This window comes from Quercus robur, chromosome 4 (genome assembly GCF_932294415.1).
Source record: "Quercus robur chromosome 4, dhQueRobu3.1, whole genome shotgun sequence".
Taxonomy (NCBI): Eukaryota; Viridiplantae; Streptophyta; class Magnoliopsida; order Fagales; family Fagaceae; genus Quercus; species Quercus robur.
Window position 1 is genome coordinate 85,134,652 of NC_065537.1, and position 19,940 is coordinate 85,154,591.

General features: G+C 31.5%; 2 protein-coding genes and 1 long non-coding RNA gene across 53 annotated transcripts in view; 1 reads left to right on the top strand and 2 right to left on the bottom strand.

Moving 5' to 3' along the window:
• LOC126724117 (G-type lectin S-receptor-like serine/threonine-protein kinase LECRK1) overlaps positions 1-16,525 on the bottom strand; it is an 85,757-nt gene extending 69,232 nt beyond the window's left edge. Inside the window, exon 1 of the mRNA XM_050428421.1 lies at positions 15,948-16,525. Coding sequence (XP_050284378.1) covers positions 15,948-16,486 — 539 coding nt within the window. The 5' untranslated portion in view covers positions 16,487-16,525. The remainder of the gene's footprint in view (positions 1-15,947) is intronic.
• The window catches only part of LOC126724115 (disease resistance protein Roq1-like), a 140,349-nt gene that overhangs the window by 30,493 nt on the left and 89,916 nt on the right, over positions 1-19,940 (top strand). For 5 of the 50 annotated variants that reach the window (XM_050428368.1, XM_050428394.1, XM_050428397.1 and 2 more), the window contains one exon: positions 6,769-6,794. The exons of 9 other annotated variants lie outside the window; for them this stretch is intronic. Coding sequence is in view for 8 of the 41 variants with exons in the window: in XM_050428411.1 (XP_050284368.1) it covers positions 105-124 (20 nt within the window). In the remaining 33 variants the exon portion in view is untranslated. Of the gene's footprint in view, positions 1-104; positions 186-374; positions 483-4,090; positions 4,194-4,242; positions 4,493-5,734; positions 5,893-6,150; positions 6,795-19,940 lie in introns of those variants that run through there. 36 more of the 50 variants (XM_050428408.1, XM_050428382.1, XM_050428363.1 and 33 more) reach the window with 21 other exon arrangements.
• LOC126724122 (uncharacterized) lies at positions 750-3,429 on the bottom strand. Of its 2 annotated transcripts, none has more exons than XR_007654623.1 (2): positions 3,157-3,429; positions 750-2,141 (listed from the first exon to the last, which is right to left on the bottom strand). It is a non-coding gene; the product is annotated as an uncharacterized LOC126724122 (long non-coding RNA). The 2 variants fall into 2 exon arrangements; XR_007654624.1 differs by lacking the exon at positions 3,157-3,429 and adding an exon at positions 2,745-3,124.

A 19,940-nucleotide genomic window follows, 5' to 3' on the forward strand; every position in this document is an offset into this window, starting at 1 on the left:
GTATTCTTATATCCAATCTTGTATCTTTAGAAAATTTGTTGTTCTTTACACTGCATCCGTATGCTTCTTTCATATAGAAATTAATCTGTTCTGAGTTGTCACAGATTATTGTTGCATAGAGTGAAGAGGTTTCTGATGGAGATGCAATGTAGATTTTGACGATGAAGACCCCAATTTGATGATTGGTATGTTTCTTGTTTCAGCATTGAGAGCTTTCCCCAGTAATTCAAGAACGTTGATTTACATGATCTTGTAAATGTTGTAGTCTAAGAACTTGCAGTTTTTTTTAGCGTGCAAATTTTTCATTTTATTGGCATTTACATGATCTTTTCACTCTCTACTATCAATGTAAAAGTCTTTATTTGTCTTTGCAGGCTGAGGGCTTGGAATAAGTTTTTTTTAAGGTCTATTGGACAATTTTAATGACTTGATCCATTCAAAGAAGATAAAAAAAGAAAATAGAAAGAACATTTTTGCAGTTGGTGATTCTTATTCTTCTTTCCACTCAATATTTATAATTTTACTTGTTGATTTGATTTTTGAGAAATTCAAAACTTTTCAAGTTAGCACATGTATCCGGAATCTGAATTACATACTAGAAGATATTTATTGTTTATCTAAGTATTATTGTCACACCCCAAACCTCGAAGGGTCCAAAGCATGAGAAAGACGTCTCAAATACCAGTAAATTTTTTCATTTTTTTGACAATTCAATCCACATAAATCCTATCAAGTGCCAACATCAAGAATTATCATAATAATCCCATAGAATATACTCACAAAGTAAGTGAGAGCTTTAAGCATTAATTACAAGGACCATTGGCCACAAAAGAATAGAGGTCTGAATAAACAATTACATATCAACAGCTTGTCCCATTAGTAGGAATATAGTCATAACCACTATAATACATAAAAGAATGAGTCAAACCTAGTCTAAAATGTACACCATCTAATATATCCATTACAAAAGTTCAGCATCAATCAGTAGTTAGTCTAACTACTATTAGCCACCCAAAAAGCTGTCTCAAAAGATTGTTGCCTACTCTGAAAAGTTTATAAAATAATGGAATGAGACAGAGCCCAGTAAGTAGCATATTTAATGGGAGGGGGGGAAATGCAAGTTTCATCTTCAATAATAATAATATGACAAGAATGATTACATAATGAAACACAAAGTTTCTCAAAGTAAATACCTTGAAACTATATACTATAATATGTGAGCATCAACAATATAATTTCTAAAACCATAATATCTAACATAAGATAAATTATCACAAATCTGCCACACTACCACATAAACTGGTCAGGGGATCCACCCATTCACAACTGGCATGATATTATCCTCTTTGGTATGCAGACTCTTGGCCTTATGGATAGCAACCTCACCCATACCCTCAAGGTTTTTCTCTCCCCCCATGGGCAGCAGAGAGAGCGCGTCAAATAGGACCTCTCTTGCATGTGGTCTCTTGGCCCCATGGGCAACAACCTCACCCACACACAATCAAGGAACCTCTTCCCCCCATGGACAGCAGGGAAGAACGCATCATCCAAAGTGAAAGGACACTGACCTGGATTTGATTCCGTTGTCACAAAGACTACTGAAACCAAATCGGGTGATCACCGAGAAATCACACATGGCATAGGGCTAAAATCACATAAACTCACAGGTTACCTTACTTTGAAACACATAGTTCATATCCAAGTAGTTTTAGAAAACCTTAAATAATCTAACTTCTACAAAGTTTGTAAGGTTTTCAAATTTCATTCTTGTCAAAAGATTTTCTAACAATTTCTCAAATAATACAAGACAAGATAAGCATCTTTAAATTTTTCAATACACCATAAAATCAATGATTTTCTTATCAAAGATTAAATAAATGATGCTCATTTTTCCATATCAACAATTCATGCATTTCCCCAAATGCAATACCAAATATGATGCATTTTTCATATATAGTAAGGGTCACAACACAATACATTTAAGAAAGCATATATCCATATATATCATTTTCCAAAATGTGTTTGACTCAAAAACAATATTTATAAGACATGGTTATTTTCCAAAAATACCCATTAAAAAGCTACTTACCTTACAATCGCAAAATCCTAATTCTCCAAGCTCCAAGGAAATTAGCTAGAACCTAAACAATACCAAGTAAACCTATCACAATAAGCATAGAGCTTGAAATTGCATCTAGCCACAATTTAAGAATTGCCAAATAATCACTTAATTAGGCAAACCTTGTATTTAACCTCATCAATAATAATATATTCTACTTCCAAAGTTTCTCAACAATTAGATTCACAAGGCATAAACTCCAATTTACAAAGTTAACCTATTTAATATCATCTCCAACATTATGACTAGCTTCCATAAAATTTACACTACATCATTAAGAGACCCATAAAAGCAAAATCAATATATCCTCCAAGATAAGAAACTTAGAACTTCAACTAACTCCAAATAAACCCAATGGCAATGAAAAAATTAAATTTACCAACCATCACATGTTATAACTTAAAACCCCTAAATTTTTCACCATACATAAACCTTAAGTAGTCATCAATAGCACAAAATATATACCCACTCATCAAATAATTCCACCAATACAAAACTCATACATAAAAACACATAAATATCACTTCCAATGCTCATAAATCACATGAGTAACATTATTAAAGCTTATATAAAAATAAGCTCAAGCAAAAGTGCAAAACCCACCAAAAAGATGAGAAATTTTTACCTCAAAAAAAGGATGTGAAGATGTTTATGGGTTCCCAAAAAAATTTCCAGTTATCTTGCCAGAAAATGATGGTGGAAATGGTGGTGGTGGTGTGGAAGTGCCGGTGGAGAAGATGAGAGTAGAGAGGAGCGTATGAGAGAATGAAAAAAAAGAAAGAAAAGAAGTGAAGTGAAAGAGCCGGCCAAGAGAGAATGGATAGTGTGGAAATGAGTGGTTGACCTTAAGTAGTCATCAATAGCACAAAATATATACCCACTCATCAAATAATTCCACCAATACAAAACCCATACATAAAAACACATAAATATCACTTTCAATGCTCATAAATCACATGGGTAACATTATTAAAGCTTATATAAAAATAACCTCAAGCAAAAGTGCAAAACCCACAAAAAAGATGAGAAATTTTTACCTCAAAAAAAGATGTGAAGATGTTTACAGGTTCCCCAAAAAATTTCCGGTTATCTTGCCGGAAAATGATGGTGGAAATGGTGGTGGTGGTGTGGAAGTGCCAGTGGAGAAGATGAGAGTAGAGAGGAGCGTATGAGAGAATGAAAAAAAAGAAAGAAAAGAAGTGAAGTGAAAGAGACGGCCAAGAGAGAAAATGAATAGTGTGAAAATGAGTGGTTGAGAATGATGGGTAGTGGGGTTAGGTGGGGCACGTGGGAGCTAAAAAAATCTGACCTTAACCCCCTTTTTTCTTTTTTTAACTGGGTCGTTACAATTATGCGTATGATTCTAAATGATAATATTCATTTGAGGGGCATCAAATTATAGTAGGTTCTCTATATCATACACACCTGTTTATGTATCAACCATGAACCATCCTATTTTATTACACTAAGAAAGACAGATTCTTGATGAGAAATAGTATATTTGTAAGCCCAATTATAACAAACAACAAAGAAGCAAATGTACCCCTTTTTTTATTTATCTATTTTTTAATATTATTAGTCATTGTTTCCAGCATAAAGAAAAACAACATTTTCAAAAGATCAAAGTCAGGAAGTCATCCAAGAAAATGTGCTTCTCAACAAAGGATGACATTTAGTGATAGTATTGAACATATCTGAAAATAGGAAACATCAATCACATAATTTTGCAAGATTTGGAATCCCATGACTTGAACTTGATTAAAATTCAATACTTTCCATGTGTCAGATCAAAAACAGGAAACCCCAATCGCATGGTAGCCAATAATACGTGGCTCTTGGGAAGAGTAATGCAGTGATACTTGAGATATATACATGCATGTTGTTTTGGGTTTGGAGTCTGGATGTCCTAATTTGTTTTTGTTTTACGCGTAAGGGCATGACATTTTGTAATTTTCTTTGTATTTGTTTCAGATTTGGCTGGTCAAAATGGACTTCAGCTTGTATCTCCACTATGACATTCTCAGATCCTGTAAACATATTTTCAACTGGCCTTTTTAGCATTATAGATGGTTAAGTAAGGGGATCCTATAGCCCTTCTCTTATGTTTCTTTTTTGTTTTGAAGATGCTGAAAAGGACGATTGCAAGAGCAGCAAGAGGCATTCTTATTGTGTTTCAGGTGGGAAAGGAAATTGAGATTTCAAACTTCATTATAGATGATCCCTGCATCATCTTCTATTGGAAATTTAACTTAGCTTGGTTATCTTAGTTTTCTGCTTCTTTGCATTGAGAAATCTCTGCATTAAAAAGGAATATGGGTTTCAAGTGAATTGGTTTGAGCAGAAGATGAATTGGCAGATATTGTAGGCTGTAAGGTAGGTTCTCTTCCCATGTGAAATTAACTTTATTAATTGAAGCAAGGATCTTTGTTTTAGGCTGCTTGGAATTTGATGATTGAACAAATATGGACATTAAATTCTATCAATATATATATATATATATATATGGACGTTAAACTGAAGTGCATTTAACTACTTATTTTCTTTCTTACTTTAGTATGCTGATATACGTGGTTTATATGTATGATAAATTGAAGTGCATTTTCCATTTTTATGTCTGATTTTGTTCAAAGTATCAGATCAAGTATTTGCAAAATTGTAGATAAAAAGACGTTATTTTATCTAATATATTTTCTTGTCCTTCCGTAATTCCCTTTCTCAGAGCAAAAAGAAGGGGGTGCCCTTTCTAAGATCCCAATTTTTTCCATCCTGAATAATTCCCTTTTCAATTTTCTTATTACAAGTCTTTAATATTGTTTGTTGCATACGCATTTGTAATCATGTTAGCAAGTCAGTGATATGGAAGGTGGAGGAGCCCTGTCTCTGATCTATTTGTAATCATGATTTAAGACAAGTTAACACTTAACATGAAGCTGTATCTGCTTCTATTTGAAGTTGAAATAAATCTTGTTCTTTTGCACTAGCTATGTGGTACGCGCTTCTCTCTGATTTCTTGTAGTTCAATAGGCTAGACATGATCTTAATTAAGGGACCCTTTTGTATACTAATTACCTTTGCTTCTGTACCCAAATTGAGTGGCATGATTTTCTGGTTTAGGTTATTTGTGTGTTTTATGTAGTTCTCAATATAATGGTGTTTAAAAAAACTGAGAGTCAGATTTCAATTCAGTTCAGGCAAGGATTATCAGGAAATGACTTACCATAAAAATAAAGAAATAAAAAATAAAAAATGACCTATTAGATCATGAAGATAATGTCTGAGTTGTGTACAATATTCTTATACTTTTGTTATTCAGGTGTCACTTAGAATGAAAGACATCTGTGGCATTATGTACACAAATATGGGCAATTATATCATTTGTTTGTTAATAGATGGTATATATGCAAAGATATCTAATATAAATATGATAAAGCAGAAACATCTAGTGAGGCTCTGCCATGATTTTGAACTGTTTGTGAAATTTAAGGTTTATAAGATAAAATGGTATAGTTGTAAAGGAGGGTGGGGGGCGGTGAAGACAGAGGAGGAGAAAGTAGAGCAAAGCAACAAAGTTCAAGTCATTACACTAACTTGTATATATTGGTGTGGTTCTTTTAGGTGAAGAGAATGATCAATCCTTTGCCAATAATGAGCTTGATGAAAGAGTATACAGGCATTACAAGTCTCCTCAATTAGAATGGCTTTTCTTGGGATGAAATTTGCAAAACAGTGGCACTGTGGCAGCTGATGTTTAGCTTTGGGAAGCTTATATCAAGGTGCCATTCTATCCCATTAGTAATTTTACTTAGATAAAGGGTTTTCCTCTAGTTATCACTAAAGAGCACCCCAAAGCATAGCATACAAACTTGTATATTTTTCCCCTTTGATGAAATGATATTACTTCTGTATTCATTTAGTAAACTGAGTGTTTTTTGGGTAACATGAGATGAAGAATATATGATTATATTGATTCTATAATAATCAATGAACTGGATAATTTTTTGTAGCTTTCGTTTAAAAATGACATTTTGCAGGAACATTCGGATTTGTGCTTGATTTATGGTAATGAAAGTGAGAATGGAAGATCAAGTTCGTTTGGACATGAAAATGGAGGTCAACAATAATGGCCTTTGGATGGGATTGACAGTAACTTGGGATATGCAATACCCAGCTAGGGAGTTTGAAATATCTTATCAGGGGAAAAATGAAAGTTTGCAACTTCTTAAGCCTCAGCATGTTCTCAAAAATTTCATAGATCATCAAGCGAGAGTTACAAGAAGCACTTGAGGAAAGGCCATGGGTAGTCAAAACAAATGTGGGTACCGAGAAGGACAGAGACTACAATTGAATAGAATGTATTGATACAACAGTTCAAATTGTTCCTGAAATAGATGAGAAGCTCTTTTTGGAGAGTTTTTGAACTCTTAGAAGATGAGAGAATGGCCACGAAATTTGCAGCGAGGAAATGGTTATTGAGAATGGTTTGACAGGACATCTATTTTGCTTGTCAAATTGGGATATAATTTAGATTTGGTTCCAGAGATTTGTGAATGTAAATAAGATCCAATTTTAGAGTAAAAATATTTTTGGAATAGAATTTCTTGCTTGATTCATTGTTATATTTATAGCCAAATCATTTTCGAGTGTTCAAGGTTTTAATAGGAAGTCAGTTTGATTTTGTTGGGAGTACCTGCAGCTGCATGGTGATGTTTACCGTCTTGCTTCATTGATGAAAAAGTTACTAAGTTTATATTAAATATTAACGTGTCACTATCACTCTCTAGGCTTGAGACTTGGGATAACCCAGAACCAGAAGACAAAAGTAATTGAACGTACTTTCAATTACTTGTACACTTGTTTACTTTTTTAAGGCATCCTGTACTTACAAATAAAAAAAAAAAAAATGTCATTCGTCTTTCATTAACTTATTTTTAGGTGGTTTGGGCTCAACCCCCAGGTCTGTTTGGGCTCATGTTTGTAGAATTTATCTACCTATGTCTTTTATTCACTTAGCAATAAATAAATAAATAAATAATACTACCAGAGTACCATTAAGTATAAGCAAATTTCATGCTAAAATGGCAAAGAGGGTGTTGTTTGCACCCAATGCATTATACATATATAACCTTTTTGGCATTTCCGCCATTTGGATCTCTAAGAACAACCCAAACAATTTATCCTTGTGGCCCAATATGTCAAAATTTACCCTATTTGTCAAACTGTATATTGTTTATTATCAAAAAAATGTAAAAAATTGTGTCATTTTTGTCTTAATGCGGATCATGTCATTTACATATATGAGTTCAATAAACATTACGCCGCTTGCAGTGTAAACTCAAGTAGTAGACCCAATGACTGTGGATTGGATGCTATAACATAGAAGTACTGGTGAGAGCATTTGCATTGGATTAGTCAATAGGCTAGTCCAACCAAAATATGCGTAGAAAGCCCAATTAATTGACCCCCATTGGACTAGCAACCTAATAACAAAAATTCATGCATGCTACACTAGTCATCCAAACATAACTGGCATTGTTGCTTAAACAATTACATTTTTTTTATGTTGTTCCCGATGATGAATTAGCTTCAATTAGAACTAAGCTACAACTTATCATATGATATTCTTTGAATATTTTTGAAAAAAATACTACCAAATTTGGTCTCTAAAGCTGCTTCTCTTCACTAAATGAGATTTTCTAGGAATTTAATAGTTATCCTACTTTGAACATGATTGCAACAAAGTTCATCTATAAATAAAAATTCACCCAGTTTCCTTTTAAAATTTTCTTTCAGGTCTTGACTACTATGTTTGATAACCATAAGGGCCGGCCATCTTGAAATAATTGGTGACATATTTGCATCACTTGGAATGAAGGTCCATGATGGCAAAAATGGCCCTTATGTGTGGAATTTTTTTTTTTTTTTTTCTCGTATTAGTTCTTGGTATGTAAGACTTGGTATTAGTGGCAAAAGGTATATTTCTTACTAATGTTTAGCCATAATTAATGTATAAGGGAAACTTCAAGGAGGCTGAAAAATCATTATAGACAAATCATTACGGTTTTGTTAATAAGTGGAACAAAATGTTCAAATTTCACCCTTTCATTTTTCTTTATAAAGATGGTTGTGGTTAACTTCCTGCTAGACACATCTTCTTGCTGGATTACAGAAGCTGTTTTTTTTTTTTTTTTTTTACAAATATAATATAATTGAAGCTAATTCTTCAAAATTCATAACACAAGGTTCAAGGTTATATAGAGATCATAAAGAATAGCAAGAAATTATTTCAAAATAAAATTATAAAATATCCATGCATCGCACAGGATATCATCTAGCTCAAATTAAAATAGAGAGATGTTAACATTAGTGGCTTCACGGCCTATTATTTATGTTTTTGGCTTTGAGTTGTTTGCGTGCACAGCTTCACAAAATTGCCTAACTTTGTTGACCTTTTCATATATATATATATATATATATATATATATATCTTCAGCGGTTTTGTAAAAAATAATAAATAAATCAATCAATAAAGTGGATGCCATGCAACAATTGAGTAGGGTAAATTTCTCTATTATTATTCTTTGTGATTTGTGAGAGCTTTTTTGGAGTATTTGAAGTTTGTGAAAGTGCTTCTATACTACTTTTCTATTTTTCATATTTATTAGGAAAACTTTCCCCTCGTCAACACCTATAAATGATTTAGGACAAAATTTAGTTACAAAATTGATTACAGCTTAAGAATACAATTTTACTCAATATTTTTTTATTGAATATAAATATTGACAAATCCACCATTGGATTACCTTTTTTATTTTTATTTTTAATTTTTTTATCCTCAATGGTTGTAAAATTTCTAAAAAATTAAAAATCAATAACTATATCATTAATATATTATTTAAATTTCAAGTTTTTGTAGTTTAAAACTAAACTATGCATAAATATAATCTTATAGATTATATAGTAAATAATATTCAATTGATACAAAATTTGACATATGTGTTAAGAGCATAAAGAACATGCAATCCAACTATTAGATTTTTGCCTTGCACTTATTTGTTTATCCTTGCAATTGTTGAGTGCTTCGATTAATTAATTTTCTAATAACGTATATTCTGCATTAAGTGCGTTTAGATTTAAAATTAACTAGTTGTAGACCCGCGCATTGCACGAGATAATTTTTTTTAGGGTGATCTTATTAAATATATTTGGAGTAATAAGTACTAACACTCTCCCATTCTGTTTATATTAATAACAAAATATTTTAAATTTATTTAAGAATCTGTTTATAAATGTTTAACCATGGTTAGTAAAGACATTACTCATAACTTTAGAATTAAAATACAAATTTATAAAATACCAAAACATTTGAAATGACAAATCTCTCCATAACTCATTAGGAAAAGAAAAGGAAAAAAAAAAAAAAAAAGCAAAAGACATTACTTAATATTTTGAAATACACTTTAATTTAAAATTTTAAAATGAGAGATTTTAATTTTAAAATTATGGTTAATTTTGGAACCTATCTTAAGCATAGGCAGGTTAGTACACAATATTTTAATATTAATTTAACAAAGTTTGGTCAAACAAATGTAAAGGGTGAAAATATTTTTTCCTTTCAAGTTTGGGGTAGAGTGTCATTTCTTCAAATCTCAAGAAAGGGGAATGTAATTACCCATATATTATTATTGTTGTTGTTGTTGCTATTATTAATAATTGATTTTTCATTTTCTTCTAAGTTAATAAAAACCTTACATATACCTTTTTATTTATTTATAGAATATACATTTTTTTAACCTTTACATATCTTTTTTTTAATGTGAATCTTTACATATACCTTAAGTAAACTCTATATATTCCACTTCTTTAGATGTGCAAAATCATAGACTACTATTTCATAATGATAGTAGCTAATTAGTTTTATCACTTTTTTTCATAATTTCATTTATAACGTTTTTTACTATTATTATAATTTCATTTCTAACTTTATTTCTTATGTAATTTCTATTATTACATGAGAACATCTCATTTTAGTTATGAATTAGAGTTTGATTAGTTTTAAGTTTAAATATATTGCTATGATTGTGTTTAATTATTGATTATTGATTCAATTTTTTAAGTGAATGTAACAGTTGATTTTATTGCACTATAAAGTTTTTAATGTTATTCATATTGGTTATATTTATTTTTTTATTTTTACTTCTCCTTACAACCTCTTTGTTTTCCAATTAAATTGCATTAAATATGCATTGTAGTTTTTTTTTTTTTTCAATTAATTTTGCTACCCTTAAGTTAGTATATCCATAACTATTAGTTTCTTTATATTATATTTGGTTTGATATCCTCATTATTATTATTATTTTTTAATTTAGTGTTTCCCAATTGGCATTTGTTTTGTATTATATTTTTTCTTTGATGTATTGGGTTTGAGAATGAGTGTGTCCCTAGTATTACTCCACTTTATGAGGACACTTTTATTTATTGAATTTAAGTAAAATTTTAAAATTTTAATTTTCTTAAATAAAAAAAGAAGAGAAATTAAAATATAAATAATTTAATGATATGGAAGATGTGGGAGTTGAATAGTGATATTAAGGTAGAAGGTAGTGGGGAGATGAAAAGATAAAGGTAAGGCAAAAGCTTGGACAAAGTGTAAATGAAAAAAAAAAGTACAATTTTTTAAGGATAATTTTATTGATTTAAATTTAAATAAAATATTCCATGTTTAATTATTTTATATATATATATATATATATAATTTAATGATGTGGAAGATGTGACTGAATTTAAATGTTGAATAACATAACATGAGAAGAAAAAAAAGTAAAAATAAAATATATAACAATAAATACCAATAAAGAGAACAATTGCACATAAAAGATTTTTATTCTTTCTTATAACTCTAATTAAGATTGATGGTTTTTTTTTTTTTTAATATGTGTTTTAGTATTGTGTTTTTTTAATTTCTCATCAGAAAGTCTTTTCTTTCCCTTTTATAATTTTGATTGAATTTTGGTTTGGATTAATACTTAGTTGTTTTTGGAAATAGGAATTTGAATATGCCTACCAATTTTTTTACTAATAAATTATTATAAAATCTATTTTTTTATTTCTTTAGTTTTATTTTAATTTTGGTTAAGTTAACCTTGTAATTTTGTGATGATTTTATTATTATGATAATTTCCTTATTCCATAAGAGATGAGTTGTATATTAAGCAAATGTAACACACTACAATAAAGTTAGAAGAATATGGTTCACCTTAAAAAATATTAATGAAATACAAATTTTTTTTTTTAAATGATATCCACCCCAAATGTTTTCCTATAATGACAAGCTTTATCTTTAACCTTTAAGAAATGCAATGCAATGACCAAAGGATATGCCCCTTTAATATATTGTCACTAATCAAATAAACAAAGGCTCCTGTCCCCTTTAGGTACAGGTTTATACGGAATTCAATTGTTTTCAATTTCTTCTTTCCTCTGTAACAAAGAACCATCAACCTTAACTAATCAAAAAAAAAAAAAAAAAAAACCATCAACATTAATTAGAGTCATGAGAAAGAACAAAAATAGGATAACATTTAACAATTAAAGAGAAAAAACAATTTAAAAAACAAATCTAAATGGCATTAACCAATGTGGAGTTTTAAAGAACTCTTGGTCTACCTAGAATATAATAGAGAAAATAAAAATGATACTAATACTAATTCTAGGAAACATATATAGAGAAATAGAAATATGGATGCTAATTAAAGAACATTGGCAATACCATCAATCCCATTTAAAGCTTAATCATAGCTCCACTAATTTGCTGACTTTCAAATTTTGGCTGGTATATATTCAAACGTTCTCTAATGCCGTAAAATTCCTTATTGTTTGGTTTTACTTGAATTCTGGCAAACTACCCAATCAAATTAAGGAGGAAATGAGCATAATGATTCTAATGTAGGAAAAAAAAAATCCCAAAGATTAGTAATTTGGCATAAATAGAAGAATGTATAAAAAATTCATCGAAAAATTGAGAGAGAACCTTTTTCTGAATTTCAGCAAACTACCCGTTTAAATTAAGTGAGAAAATGAGCATAATGATTCTAGTGTAGAAAAAGGAAAAGAAAAAAGAAAGGATTCCCAAAGATTAGTAATTTGGCATAAATAGAAGAATGTATAAAAAATTCATCCAAAAATTGAGAGAGAGAGAGAGAGAGAGAGAGAGAACCTTTTTTTTGTGAGAGAAAACCATGCATAGAATGGAATAGATAGTTACAAATTTATAGTAAGAAAGTGTGAATAAGAAGAGACAAAATAAAGGAAGATGAAGAGAATGAAGAAGAATAATATTTATGTAGAGGGTAGTGGGGAGATGAAAAGAAGAATAATAATATTTATTTAGAAGGTAGTGGGGAGATGAAAAGGTAAGGGTGGAGAAAGTGTGGAAAAAGTGTAAATACTACAATAAAATAAAAAGTAAATGTTAAAAACAATTATAGGAAAATTGGAAAGAAAATGATAATGAGGTGGACGATGATGTGGCACAACTGGAGCGTAGCAACAATAAATGCTACGCTTCATCTTTTAGATATATATAGATTAAGCTGTAATTAAAATTGAGGGTCTAAACTAGCTCTAGCATTTCCATTATCGAGCTTTCAATTTTTTTTTTCCTGAGTTTGAAAAATAATTCTCTACTTGTGGCTCAGTAGCACTTTTTGATCTCCACAGTAATATCTTGAGTTTGAATCCACTAATTATTATATATAAAAAAAAAGTTCTTGCAATCATGAATTTGAGAACTTGGGTGCCTGCTGTGCCTACACCAAGTTTCCTGACCAATCAACTACATAATCAAAGTGTCTAGTACCAGGACTCCTCATTCTATAAGTTGTGGAGAAGTGATTTATAGAAAACTTTACTACCAATTTTTGGAGAAACACAAAAACTGTGTGTTCCAAAACCCCATAACATCAAAGCCAATGTTTGGTACCATTTCTTGTCCTAACAGATCTGGAAGGGTGTTCTTTTTTATTCAGTTTCTTCTTTCTTTGTTTTGGTGATCATTTCTTTTCCTAACAGATTGAAGATTGAATTCCAATATTTTTCAGGTTTTAGAATTGGAATTTCAAAAATAGATGCTTTTTCTTTTTGTTTGGCAATTTAAGTTTAGCTTTTTGTCACACTTCTCCGTCAACCACCCCCCCCCCCCCCCCCCCCAAAAATAATAATAAAAAAATAAAAATAAAACTAGTTGTTTTTTGAAAACTAGTTTAGCAAATAAGATATTGAAAACTATGGGATACAAAACTATTTGTATCATGAATGATTTGAATTTTTCCATTTTGAGAATTAAAATTTTTTTTTCTTGACTACAATGTTTCGTTTCCTTCATCTATTAGAATTTAAAGTTGGATGACAAATATGATTGGTGCAGTTTTTTTTTTTTTTTTTTTTTTTTTTTTTTTTATAATATAAAATTTAAATTTCAACATCATGTTTGACTTGATTTGTTCAAGGAATAATTATTATGAATCAAGATCCCCTTGGATTGAAGTTCTCACAGTTACAAATCCAAATCAACAATTTAACTAACCCAGGAAAAAAAAGAGTCAGATTGAACTAGGAATCCAAAATTAAAGCTAAGTAACTAAGAAGGTGAAAGACACTAAAGAATAATAGGCATGAAACAAGGGAACCTTGTATCCAAGAACAAAGGACAGAGCAAGAGACAAATGAATAACGGAAACCAACCACGGATCAGTCTGAATTTGATACCATAATACAAATAAGAAAAGGTGTGGTGCCTCACCTTTAAAAGAGGTTGCTCAACACTTAGTTATTTACAAAGTTACCCATTATCATCAATCTCAAATGCTTACCTTTCAACTGAGGAGAATGAAAACTCAAGGGAACTACCTTTTGAAGGTGGAGAGTGATTATACAATGAAGGACTTGGAGGCCCAAAGACTTCAATAACTCCCTCAAGCATCTGTGTGATCTTTTTCATCGAGGGTCTCAGTGAAGGATCTTCTTGAATACACCAAATTGCCACAATCACAAGCCTCTCTAGCCTCTTCATGTCATTACTTGCTTCCTCATCGTTTTCTATCAACTTATCTAATTTTTTATCTTTGTAGCATTCGTAAGCCCAATCTATCAATGCCTCCTCTGCTTGCAACGCAAATGTAATACTAGACTTGCAACAAATAATCTCAAGTAACATCACACCAAAACTGTACACATCAACCTTAACGGAAATGGATGCTTTCCTAAACCATTCAGGTGCAAAGTATCCAATCGTCCCTCTTATTCCTGTTCGAGCAGCTCGAGTTTGCTCAGCCAACAAAAGCTTTGCTAATCCAAAATCAGCAATCCTTGGTGTAAAGTATTCATTCAGAAGTATGTTTTGAGGCTTTATGTCACAATGGATGATTTGGGTGCAGCACTCTTCATGTAAGTACATGAGACCTCTTGCAATTCCAAAAGCAATCTGCACTCTTTGGTTCCAATGAGGCCTGGATATCCCAAAGAGAAAGTTAGCTAAAGAGCCATTACTCATGTACTCATATACCAATAGCCGGTGCTGCCCCTCATCACAATAACCAAGCAACCGGACTAAATTTTTATGATGAGTCTGACCAATCACGCTCACTTCTGTTTTGAATTCTTTTTCTTTCTCACCTTCTTCTACCACCTTACCTAACTTCTTGACTGCAACAAATCTTTTTGAATCTGATGGAAGGACCCCTTTATAAACAGTTCCGAAAGCACCTTTTCCTACTATTTGCTTGAAGCCCCTGGTTGCTTGTTCGAGCTCTTTATATGTATAGCTTCTCACATTTGTTGCAAGTGTGCTATCAATATTCCATGGCGAATTCAGCCTTTTGTGGTGCAAGTAGATAATAGCCACAATACTAGCTATGAAGAAAAGGATATTGAGAAATGCAGAGCTGCCAAGGAGTAGTGCCAAAACAACTACCACAGACTGGCTTTTCTTCACTGGAACAAAGCTATTAGGTACCTTGATGAAAGCTATTCTCGTAATATTTGTGCTATATCTTCCGTTGGACAGAGGATACTTCTTCTTCCAACAATAGCCACCTGTTTTCTCGTAGATGGCCACAACACACATGCAATCGTCAAGGCATTGCTGCTTACACTGTGTCTCATTAGCCCCTTAAACAAGGCTGTAATCTGTAAACGGCCAGTCCATATTTGTAAGCCGTACAAAGCTTACCTGCCCTTTATTTTCTTCCCATCCATTGTCGCAGTTGGGTAATGGAAAATCTGGTTTACACAATTACACCCTGCCCAATCCTCATATGGGTTCAATTGAGAAAATCCGTAAGGACATGAGCAAAATGTCCCGCCCCCACTTGAAGCATCTGAGGTACGACAAACACCGTTGAGTCCACAGAACCCACCTACAAAAGTATTAGCATCAAATACACCACAAATATCAGTAATACCAGGAATGCCTTGCACTGGCTCCCATGTTGAAGGACAGCTTCCACAACTTGTGTCCTGCTGTCTTAGGTGTTTGTATATTCTGAAGACCCCATCATAATCAATCCTAGCCATGTGGTAGAAAGAGTCTTTTGAGCCTGGATCTTGTTGAGTAAGGTTGAAAATGTTAGTTGATTTGTTCGCATCTTGGACATACATGTATCCGGCTTCAGTAAAGATCAACTGTGATTCCCAGAACATTGTCATGGTGGCAAAATAAGCATGATTAAGAACTTCAGATGGCATATTTATAGAATAAAGCACCAGATTGGCATCAAGCTGTAAAGAAAGCTGGAAGCGGCCATAAGAATAATTTGTAATAGATTGGTGAGACCTGAGTGTGGTATTCATGTACAGTATTTGGCCAGGCAAAATCGTATCAGTAGGCTCTTTGAAGCTTTCCCATATAGAATTATACTGCTCATCTAAGATCACCAAGTTCCCATTGTCCAGTAGAGCCGCACAACTGGATTTGGAACCATTCCCTGGAGCCTTCCATAACTCATTGCCATTAGGGTCATTGAGAACAAATGCACTGCTGCTATTCTGCGTCAGTGTAGAACCTTGTGGTGCTGGATCATTGCCATTTGCAGACCAAACTATGGTTTGGTCCTTTGTTTTAGTAAACCAAACTGCAAGCAAGAATTGAGACTCTTTCTCATTGATTTGAAAATGGCGGAATCCAAAGGAAAATTCACCTGAAAGCGACGTGAATAATGGATTAATATCTTGGTCTGTAACTGAAGCCGGTGAGTTCAGCAATATGTTACAGTCATCTTTGGTGTAGGTAAAAACAGTGGGAACGAGAGGAAGAAGCAGAAGGAGAAGAAAGAGAGAACAACAATGATGAAGTGTTGAAGTAACCATTGCCATAATAATGGTTATGGCTTATGGGTTTATGAGTTAGAAAGAAACCATTACAACAACATTTATAATGTTTGATAGGTTTTAAACATGCTGTTCCAAGCAGTTGCTGTAGTCTTGTAATTGAGATTATTTAAGAACCAGTCATTTTCATGGTCTATGACTTCTTCAGATATTTGAATTAACTAACACCAAATTGTTTGGTGTCTAACTAATAAGACTAGCTAGCGTCAAGAAAGCATGAATGCTTCAACTAGTAGCAATATTATGAAATGAGAAAACCTTTTCAATTAATAAAGATAACTCTTTAATCCCTCTCCCTTAAATTAATAGTAGCTTCTTAATTACTACTAGTTTTTTTATTATTCAGACAGATGTTGCTCTGCTTTAGCATTTGTATGATAGTTAAGATTTTATTTCTTGAGTGTAATGTCCTAGAAACAACATGATTCTATGTACACCTTTTGAGTTTATAATAATTAATCTAAACCAAGAAGAATCAAGAGATTTATACATTTTAGGGCTAACTTGATATAATTTAAGGTTTTTTTTTTTTAAATTTTTTTTAATACAGAGTGTCAACTTATGACGTCCGCTTCTGATGATTGCGCTCTTTATCGTCATTCTAAATCATCATTTAGTTTAACTTTCTGCTCTCAAGTCTCAAGCTATTAAAAGAATTGAACATGAATAATTTTTTTTTTTTACAATTGTCCAATATTTAGAAGCCTTTCAAGGAGAGGGAAAGAGTGAAAAACTCATTTATATATATATATATATATATATATTTCTTTTTAAAATGTTACAGAGGATATGATTTTATTTTCCTATTAAAATAACTGAAATTTAAAATGAAAAAAAAATCAATACATGACAAGTTATCTTTGGTGGAACATAAAGTGGTATACAAAAAATGATACAAATAATTTGTATTCACTCAATTAGACCTTACTAGCAGCGTCATTAGCTTAATACATGGGCAATGACGCATTGCCCAAGCTTATAAAAGTGGCAATTTCCACGCCGTTCCTTGATTTAATGCATGTATCATTCCAAGTCCTCACTCTCTCTCTCTCTCTCTCTCTCTCAATTCGTTTTTCTACAATTAATAGCGTAATGACTCTATTAATTACTCCATCTGTTGACAATTGTCAATTGTGGCTTGATTGCCTATTAATTAAAAGGTGTATATATTTGCAATTTGAAATAGTCATTAGGTCGGCTTCTAAAAAAAATAGTCACATTAGCGATTAGCTAGGTATCTTGGTTGAAGCCTCGGCATTGTTTCGTTTGTGAAACTTGATCAAATCAAATTAAAATAGAGAGTAATTAACGTATGTGGCTTGACCGGCCGCCTTTTTTTTTTTTTTTTTTTTTTTTTTTATTCTCTTTTTTGAGAATCTTGACCGCCTATTATTTAAGGGTTGGCTTTGAGTTCTTTGCATGCACAGCTGCACAAAATTGCCAACTTTAGTTGAACAGTATATATATATAGAGAAATGATATGTCCATAATATTTTCACAACATTTTTACAACAAATCCTAAGTGTCAGGTTGTTACTGGTTATTATTGTTGGGGCAAAAAAGTAATCTTAGTATTAGGTTCAAATTTGAACTAATAACAACTAACCAACTATGATTTGTTGTGAAAATGTTGTGGACGTAGCACCTCTCATATATATAACTAGTTGCTAGGAAAAATTTTAGATCAAAGGTTAAAATGTTCTAATTTAAATATTTTTCTAATTTCAACTATTTGAAAGCTAAATCAACTCCAATATAAGATGAAAGATGTAGTTTAAGGGTAATTATTGGGTATTCACGGAGTACCATAAATGTGTATTCCCCCTCTCTCACATAACTATGAGTCTCACTAATTAAATTTATGGTGGGACTCACAATTCATGTAAGAGGAGGGAGTACACATTTATGGTACTTCCGGAATATTCAATAATTTTCCGTAGCTTAAACATTACTTATGAAAAATTGTCAAAAATCTTACCACATAAGATCGTTAAATATGAAAAAACATACAAATATTATGGAGTAAAACATTACAATAATTAAAACATGCTCTTACATTTGTTTAATAAGTATTACAAAAGAATTAGTAAACAAAATTATTTATAATTGTGCTTGTATCTTCAAGCTTTATTCAATGTCTTTTTGGATTTTGCTTTTTGTGAAAAATTCTAATTCTCTTTTGTTCATTGTTTAGAGATTAGATCCATACAAATATTCTAAAAGATTAAACATACTAAAAACAAAAGATATTTGACCAAATGATCGTGCCCTTAACTCTTGCAATTAGCAAGTAACATAGGACATTAATTGCAACTAATCAAATAATTCAACAATTTTAGATCTTACAAAGCATGACAGCAACTATGTTACCAAAAAGCCAAAAGCTTAGAACATTGCATAATTCAACAATACTATGCAAATCTTATATAATCAGTCCATCAACCTTTTTCTTAATTAAGAATAGTAATTAAACAGCACCAAGAAAAAAATTGCACAAGAAAAATAAGATAAAACCAATATGAGTATAAGGCTAGAAGATGTACTCTAAATTCTTGCAATTTTTTATTAAAAAAAATCCATAATTAAAGCAAACATAGAGTTAATATAATTAATTAAGAAATCAAACAAATAAAATTATAGCAATGTTTTATACAACAATATCTAAATATTCAAAAAAAAATCCTACCATATCACAGCCAAATTTGAGATTGGAGCATAATATAAAGAGATCCAAAGAAAAGGGGTACCATATTGATGCAGGGCGAGTAGAGTTGCTAGGGTTTTGGTTAAACAAAAAGAACTCAAATGTGAGAAAAGAAAAATCTAAATTTGATTTTTTTTTAAATACAATTCATACTTGTCCAGCCATGCCAAACACACAAAAGACAATTTAACACAATGGGTCCTCTTTATCTAGAAGGTGGCTCTTTCATCGGTCTTGGAATTCATATTACACAAAAATTGCAACGGAGAGCAAAGCAAAAAAGAAAAAAAAAAAGAGAGAGAACTTGAATTCATTTAGAAGAGGAAAAGAAGCATTATGTTTATGATGGACCAATGCAATCGGATTTTCTGGGTCTTCATTGTGGATAAGAGATTGGATTGGAGTGAGAGGGAAGGAAGGTGGCAATTGAAGCATAAGGTTTTCACCGTGTGTAGAGTTTTCAGAAATTTGGAAAATAAATAATAAAGAGAATAAATTAAATTTAAAAAATAATAATGATGTGGAACATTGTGAAGGCTCCAAAGCTTATGTGGTACAATATAAGGAAGTCAACAAATAGTCAGATATCTTTGATTATATATATATATATATATATATTATTTAGGGTAAATTGCATATTACACCCCTAAAGTTTGGGGGTGTAAAATTCAGATATTTACAAACTTTAGGGAGTAAAATCCAAATTCTGAAACTTCAGGGTGTAAAATCCAAACA